The 7,920-nt window shown below is 59.8% G+C and overlaps 1 protein-coding gene across 1 annotated transcript; it reads right to left on the bottom strand.

The window, feature by feature from the left end:
* LMXM_27_0490 (putative calpain-like cysteine peptidase) lies at window positions 1-7,066 on the bottom strand (the record flags this gene model as incomplete). The annotated part of the gene is made up of 1 exon (XM_003876574.1): window positions 1-7,066. A coding segment is annotated over one exon (7,066 nt), but the record flags the coding sequence as incomplete, so codon positions are not given.
* Window positions 7,067-7,920: the final 854 nt, after the last annotated feature.

Raw genomic sequence — 7,920 nt, 5'->3', positions numbered from 1 at the left:
CGTCCAGCGGGATGCAGCGCAGCGGCACGCCCTCCGGCCTCGGGTCCAGCACCCTGTCGCGGTCCGCCCACTTCTTCTCGCACGCAAGGTCGTGCGCGCGGTCGTTCATCCGCCTCTCCAGGTCCTTCAGCGGCACGCTGCCGCGCTCCGGGTCCCGCAGCAGGTCGCGCCACTGGTCCTCCAGCGCCACGAACTCCGCGTCCTCGTCCAGCGGGATGCAGCGCAGCGGCACGCCCTCCGGCCTCGGGTCCAGCACCCTGTCGCGGTCCGCCCACTTCTTCTCGCACGCAAGGTCGTGCGCGCGGTCGTTCATCCGCCTCTCCAGGTCCTTCAGCGGCGCGCTGCCGCGCTCCGGGTCCCGCAGCAGGTCGCGCCACTGGTCCTCCAGCGCCACGAACTCCGCGTCCTCGTCCAGCGGGATGCAGCGCAGCGGCACGCCCTCCGGCCTCGGGTCCAGCACCCTGTCGCGGTCCGCCCACTTCTTCTCGCACGCAAGGTCGTGCGCGCGGTCGTTCATCCGCCTCTCCAGGTCCTTCAGCGGCACGCTGCCGCGCTCCGGGTCCCGCAGCAGGTCGCGCCACTGGTCCTCCAGCGCCACGAACTCCGCGTCCTCGTCCAGCGGGATGCAGCGCAGCGGCACGCCCTCCGGCCTCGGGTCCAGCACCCTGTCGCGGTCCGCCCACTTCTTCTCGCACGCAAGGTCGTGCGCGCGGTCGTTCATCCGCCTCTCCAGGTCCTTCAGCGGCACGCTGCCGCGCTCCGGGTCCCGCAGCAGGTCGCGCCACTGGTCCTCCAGCGCCACGAACTCCGCGTCCTCGTCCAGCGGGATGCAGCGCAGCGGCACGCCCTCCGGCCTCGGGTCCAGCACCCTGTCGCGGTCCGCCCACTTCTTCTCGCACGCAAGGTCGTGCGCGCGGTCGTTCATCCGCCTCTCCAGGTCCTTCAGCGGCGCGCTGCCGCGCTCCGGGTCCCGCAGCAGGTCGCGCCACTGGTCCTCCAGCGCCACGAACTCCGCGTCCTCGTCCAGCGGGATGCAGCGCAGCGGCACGCCCTCCGGCCTCGGGTCCAGCACCCTGTCGCGGTCCGCCCACTTCTTCTCGCACGCAAGGTCGCGCGCGCGAGTCCTTAGATCGTTTTCAAGGCTGTTTATTTCCTTCGAGTTGAGGTCTGTGCCGGATTGTATGCTGATGCGGCGCTTTGTCTCGAGGGCGACAAATGGAGGATCGTTGTCGAGTGGAATTAGTTTCACAGGTACGTTGCCTGGTCTGGAGTCAAGGAAGTCCTCACGCGCTTTCCATTTGGTTGCCTGTGCGATTTCGTCTAGTCGTTCGTTCACAGATTTTTCGTAGGCGTTTAGCTTAGACGTGGTCGTCGTGTGGTGTGCCATCGCCTTTTCAAAGTTGTCGATGGCTTTCCAGAAAGGTTGGTCTGTGCCTACGACCGGCAGCTCGGCGAGAGTGATGTCAGCTGGGCGTGTGTTGATGAATGGGTAGCGTCGCGCTAGCTCCTCCGCTGCCAGCTCGTTCACGCGGTTTTGCATGCCTTCCTGAATGGACGTGATCTGCGCTGCAGGCAGCTTGTTGACCAGGCCCTTCTTTAGCTTTTCCTCTCTCTCCATGTATTCAGGATCGTTGTCATGACCTACCTCAGTCAACGGGATGCCGAAGGGCTTCTCGTCAAGGAAGTCGCGCAGTACTAGGACGGCCTGCCGTTTTAGCTCAGCGTGTCGCTTGCGAACGGCATCCTTGATATCGCTGATCTGGTCCTCGTTGGCGATGGGATCCTCGGACATGAGAGCGTAGAGCTTTTCCTCCAGGTCTTGACACGGTGCGTCACTGCTGATGGACATAACAGACGGGCTTCGGCGCACTTCACCCGTGATTTGGGCCCGCATGTTATCACAAAAGTCCTCTGCAATCTTTGCCGCGCGGGCTTTCAACTTCTCCTCGTTGCTGGCGATGGCGCAGGGGTCCGTGTTGGGCATCTTTAAGAGCTCCATGCGCTCCTCCTCGAGACGTCGGATGACTTGGTCGTCATCGAGGTCAAGCAAGTTGACGGGCACTCCACTCGGTTTGCCATAGAGTCTCGCGCGTTCGTCACTGATCATCGCCCTTGCCAGAGTCTCAGCACGGCTGATAATCGCTGCCTCAGTCGTGTAAACGGCTTCTGCGTTTCGCACCGGGTCGCGCTTTAGTCGTGCGCGTTGAGCCTCCAGTCTGGTGATGATGGGATCAGTATTCAGAGGTAGCTCACTCAGGGTCTTGTGATAGTAGCTAGCTTTCATGTACTGTTGGCGCTCTGCTGCGTTCATCGCTCTCGCCATCGCATCCGCCATTGTATTCAGCTCGCCTTCAATCGCCGCCACCGCGTCCATGTCCGTACTGGGCTGCTTCAACAAGTCACGTCGCCTTCGCTCTTTCTCGATGAAGTCGTCGTTGTCGTTGAGCGGCAGATCCTCAATGCGCCGTCCCTGGTGTTCCGGTGCGAGGTAGCTGGGGCGCTGCTTGGCCAGCATCTCTGCCGCCATCCCCTTCGCCATTTTATTCAGCTCACTCTCCAACGTAGCGATAGCGGCGGCGCACTCGCGCGAATTCTTCAGCTTTTCCTGTCGCAGTGCCTCCTTGAGAATAAAGTTGCGATTTTCGTTCAGCGGTAGCTCCTCTACCGCGACGCGCAGATGCTCTGGATTCAAATACTGCCGGTCTGCCGCGAGCTTCGCCGTTGCCAAGTCCTCGGCACGGTCGTTGAGGGCGTCGTTCAGCTTGCGAATCTTCGCCTCGTCGCACGACTCCTCCAGGCGCTCGCGCAGCCGCGCCACCTCGAGCGCGTGGAACTCTGGGTCGGTGTCAAGCGGTAAATCATCACATGAGATTCCCAAAGGCATGGGGTTGAGGAAGAGATTGCGCTCGCTTTCCTTTACCTTCCTTGCCATCTCTCTCGCCCGCTCCTCGAGCGTTTTGCGCAGTGCCACGACGTCGTCACCATTCTTCTGCAGATCCTTCATGGCAACTCGTACCTCGTGCTCTAGCCCAATAAATTCCTCGTCCTCGCACAACGGAAGCAGCTCCAGCGGTACCCCTTCCACCTCCGCTCCGAGGAAAGCGCGCTCCTGGTCGTGCATGTCATCGGCCATTCTCGTTGCCATGTCCTCCATCTTATTCTCGAGAGAGTTTATGTGTGCCGCGTGCTGCGAAGCGTGTCGTTTCAGCTGCTCTCTCTCCTCCGCCATCTTTGCAAAGGCGGGGGCTTCCATGAGCGGGAGGTCCTCCGTCAAGATCCCCCTGTATCGCGGACGCATAAACGAGAGCGACGGCGTCTTCTCCATTTCCTCCGCCTCCGTATTTGCAGGCGGTCGCGTCTCCACGGCTGCCTCCACAGACTGAGTGCCGTTGCGAGCATCACCCCGTGCCGTATCACTGTCGACTAGTGCAAGCGGGGGCTCCTCCTCGAGCTCATCAGAGCTCGGCGGGTTCTCGTACACGTCTGCGATGCGCACTCGTGCCATCTCGACGCACACAATTTCAACTCGGCACTTCACCTCCTCGTCGCGCGCCGCCGGACACGTAATGGAGAGTACGTAGTGGCCGTGAGCAGGCAGGTGCGTCACCAGGCTGATTTCCTTCAAATTCGACGCCGCCGACACCTGCGCCACCGGCTGGGTTGCGTCATCGTAGAGATACATGCCAACGTAGTTGTCGGTGCGCACGTCGCTACCGCCACGCGCGTCGCGGTTCCATTGCGAGAGAAGAATATGGGCGTCCGTCGGCACATCGACGAAGAAGTCGACTCTATCCTTCCCTTCGGGCGCCAGTGTGAAGTGCTTGACAGCCGGCAAGTCGCGTGCGACGTTGACGCGAAGGCGTTCAATGCTCACCGCGCCCTCGTCCGCTGGTGTCCGGAACCAGTACGAGAGCAGAAAGATGCTCTTCTCATGGTACATGGCTGTTGGAACAAGGTAGCACTGTGACTGCGGCGGAACACGAATCTTGCTCGCCACCTCGCGATAGTTGAGGAAGACGCGCTTGTGCACCACTCGGTGGTTGTTGTGGGTGACGAGGTACGTCGGAATCGAATCCGTCTCCATGCTCTGTGCGAGGAGGAGGTCGCACCGCACGTAACTCAGCTCGGGCAACACGTGTAACTGGTGCCGCTTGTCCGGCTGCCGTATCATGCCAATCACCTCCACTGCCTCGCTGCGTGTGTTGCGAACAATGTATAGCGGGTTTTCGCGCCACGTGAGCAGCGACGGGTTGCCACCATTCGTGCCGTCACCCCATTCGCTGTGGAAGCTCCAGCACGGTTCCATGAGCCCGCGAAGATGAGCCTGCGCGATGGTACAAAAAGAGCGCAAGAAGACGTCGACTGGCACGAAGATGGTATTCTGCGTGGCGTGGCAGTGGCGCATCTCTCGCGACGCCCACCGCGGATCTGCCGGGTCGGACATGGGGCCAGTGTAAATCTCCACGAAAGGATTGTGCAGCTGCACAACGACCTCGCTAAGGGTACGAGGGGGAGAAGAGGTGGGTAGAATGTCAAGGACTCCGTAAAACTGGTGAGGTGCTAGGCCGAGACTCTCTGTGTTGTCGCCACATTGGGCCGCCAGGGCTGTCGTGCGTAGCTCGTCACGCAGCCCCACCCAGTAAACGGGAGATGTTATATCGAGCCCGACCGACGTTGCTGTCAGTTCGTCCAGCGGCGTGTTCATGACAGGGCACCCAGTGAAGTCGTGATACATTTCACCAAGCGAGCAACCCGCCAAGTTCTCGTAACGCGTGTAGAACTTCGCGTACGCCTTCTCCAGCAGCAGCGGCCACCAGTGGTGCGTCGGCGAGCGGCAGAACACCGTGTCGCCCTTCACCATCGGAATGCGGTCGTCGATCTCCACCTTGATCCACTGCCCGTAGCGGTGGAACTGGAACGTGTAGCGGCCGTCCTTGCGCGGCTTCTTCGAGATGAAGCAGTTGCGGATCACGTCGGGGTGGTTCTCGATGAGAGTGGCGAACCCAGTAAGGCAGCAGCATTCGTACATCGCACCCTGCCCGAACTGGTCGCGACTCAGCTCGTCCGGCAGCAGCGGTTTCGCCTTGCCTTCGGGGTAAAGGTCGCCAATGTGCACCCACGGCTCCGATGTCGCATCTCGGTTGCTCAGCATAAATTCACGATCCTCAAATGGCACGTTACTGTCTGGGTGCTCACACACATCCACTAGCGGTTCCTGGAACGGGTTGTAGTCGATGCGAGCGGCTCGCGTGTCTACGTCTTCACTATCTGCAACGCTTTCCACTTCATCTGGCAGTACGGTGGCGTCCGCTGGTGCATTGACGCGGCGAATATGGCTGCCAAAGGAAGACACAATAGTGACGTTGGCGGGTATGTGGCCCGTGCCGCGCGGGCACGTGATGGAGATGGCATAGCGACCGCTGCGGGGGAGGCGGTGGATGATGCTCGTTTCACGGAAGTTCGTGGCAGCGTGCACGCCGGCTATCTTGCGGTCCGTGTCGTCGTAGAGGTACATGCCCATGTAGTCCTGCGCAATGGCATCACCACCGGACTTGCTCACGTAGGGCTTTGTTTGGTGAAGAAGAATGTGGACGTCGGCGGGCTCATCGACGTAGAAGTCGAGACGGTCCTTGGTGCGCATCTGCAGCTGTACCGTTCCTGTGGCAGGGTTCTCCCAGTCCATCTCGGGCACCGTGAGCTTCTTCATGGTGACGTTGCTGTAGTCTTCGTGGACCATGCGGTGGGCGGACAGCAGGAACTTGGCCTCTTCGCCTTGATGCATGCAGGATGGCACAAGGTAGCAGAGTGACTGCGGCGGAACGATGACGCTGCTCGCCACCTCGCGCGAGTTGAGGAGAAGGCTCTTGTGAATGTGCTTGTGGTTGTTACCGGTCACCCAGAAGGTCGGGATCGGGTAGGGGTAGGAGCACTGGGAAAGTATCATGCCACACTGCTTGTACGTGGTTATCTCCTCCGGGCCCTTCAGGTGTCGCTGGTCCTCCTGCTTGACCACAAAGGAGAGCGTCACCGCCTCCGTGCCGTGATTGCTGATGTAATAGAGCGGGTTCTTGCGCCAAGTGACGTACTTCGGGTTTCCGCCGGCCGACTCACCCTTCCACTCGTCCTCAAAGTATGTCGCATCCGAGACGACGGTGCTGATGTAGCACAGCTGCATCGAGTTGACGATGCGGAGAAAAATGTTCAGCGGCAGGAAAATGGAGCGCGGGTTGCCGACGTCGTACTTGACGCGCTGCTTCTCCGACCACGCTGAGTCTTGCGTGTTGAGGGGGCCAGTGTAGCGAAACTCGTCATCTTCGAAGGGGTTGTGCATATGAATTACGATGTCATCCAGCGCCGATGTGCCGTGGAGGGAGAAGATGTTGAGGATGCCGTACTGTTGATCGCGCTGCAGGCCCATGGTCTCCACCTCCACATCCTTGGTGAGAGCTGACGCGACAAACTCGCCAGACTGGATGCGCTGCGCTAAGTCGAGCCAATAGCGCCCTTCAAGTACATTGCAGTTTGCCGCCTTGGCCAGCTTGGCGTCCATGGGGATGTTCAGCACCGGGTTGCCTGTCAGATCGTGGAATGTCTCTAAAAGGGTGCAGCCCTCGAGGTGGTCGTAGGCGGTGTAGAACTTCGCGTACGCCTTCTCCAGCAGCAGCGGCCACCAGTGCTCGGTCGGGGAACGAACATAGAGCACCTCACCTTCTTCCATGGCGATGCGGTCGTCGATCTCGACCCTCACCCACTCCTGTCCGCGGAAGAACTGGAACGTGTAGCGACCATCCTGGCGCACCTTCTTCGTCACAAAGCAGTTGCGGATCACATCCGGGAAGCGGATCAGCGTTGCAAGTGCCGATATCATGAAGCATTCATAGTGGTTGCCCTGGCCGAACTGCTCGCGCGAGAATGCTTCCGGCAGCAGCGGCTGGTTCACACCAGCTGAGTACAGCTGCTTGATCGAGATCCAATCATCTGTGATGCCAGCGTTGTTCTTGTTAAACTCGTGGTCCTCAAACACCTCGCCGCTGTCCGGTGTTTCGTGGTGAGAAGATGCCGCCATCATGCGACGTGGGCGACGTCACGGAAATAAGATGAGGCGAAAAAGAAAAACGGTTGTACGATGCGTTGGTGCGTGTGTCTCCTGGGGAGAGATGTCGGCAATCGAAGCAACGAAGCAGAGCAAAGTGGCGCAGGGAGACGCAACAGAAGAAAACGAAACAAAGAAAAAAAACGTGTATAGAGGGCACCTTTGCTTCTGTGTGTGTGTGTGTGGTCGACAGTGTGTGGGAGCGAATGGTTCAGTGACGAGGCCTCGCTCGATTCGTGCTTTGCCTCTCGTCACTTGTGATCAGCTCCTGTGGGGAGAGGAGAGCACGTCTGCCGCGGGTATCCGCCTCAACGGTGCCCTCTCAGCCTACTGCTTCCCCCGTTGCGCAATCTACGACACTACCCGAGTGCGATCTCGCCTTGGTGCACTGACACGCACACACGCACCCACGTTTCGCTACCTATATGAGTCGGAAAACGAGAAACTCGAAGAAGGTCAAAAACGCGTATTAGGTGCGTGTGGGCAATCAGATTACAGGTGAGCGAAGCGTGAGAGGCTGGGATAGACGCGTCACGTCGCACGGGATTCCGACAAGGCCGAAAAGGCGGCGTTTTGTGAGCAACCAGCAGCGGAAGGTGAAGACCGAGAAGTAGATACAGCGAAGAAGAGGGGAGGGCAGCAGGCAGAGGGAAGGGACGAAGGGCACCCCGAGAGCGGCGATAATCCACCACACACAGGGACAATTTGAAAGTAAAATGGGGAAGCGGAGCGGGAGAAGTCGACCAACAATAAAGCCAAGAACACGTGATGGTCAACACCTGGTAAACACAGATACGCACAAGCAAGTGCACTGTACGCCGCCGACA

This window comes from Leishmania mexicana, chromosome 27 (assembly GCF_000234665.1).
Source record: "Leishmania mexicana MHOM/GT/2001/U1103 complete genome, chromosome 27".
Taxonomy (NCBI): domain Eukaryota; phylum Euglenozoa; class Kinetoplastea; order Trypanosomatida; family Trypanosomatidae; genus Leishmania; species Leishmania mexicana.
The sequence above is the reverse complement of the archived record's forward strand: the minus strand, read 5'-3'. Positions and strand labels throughout refer to the sequence as shown.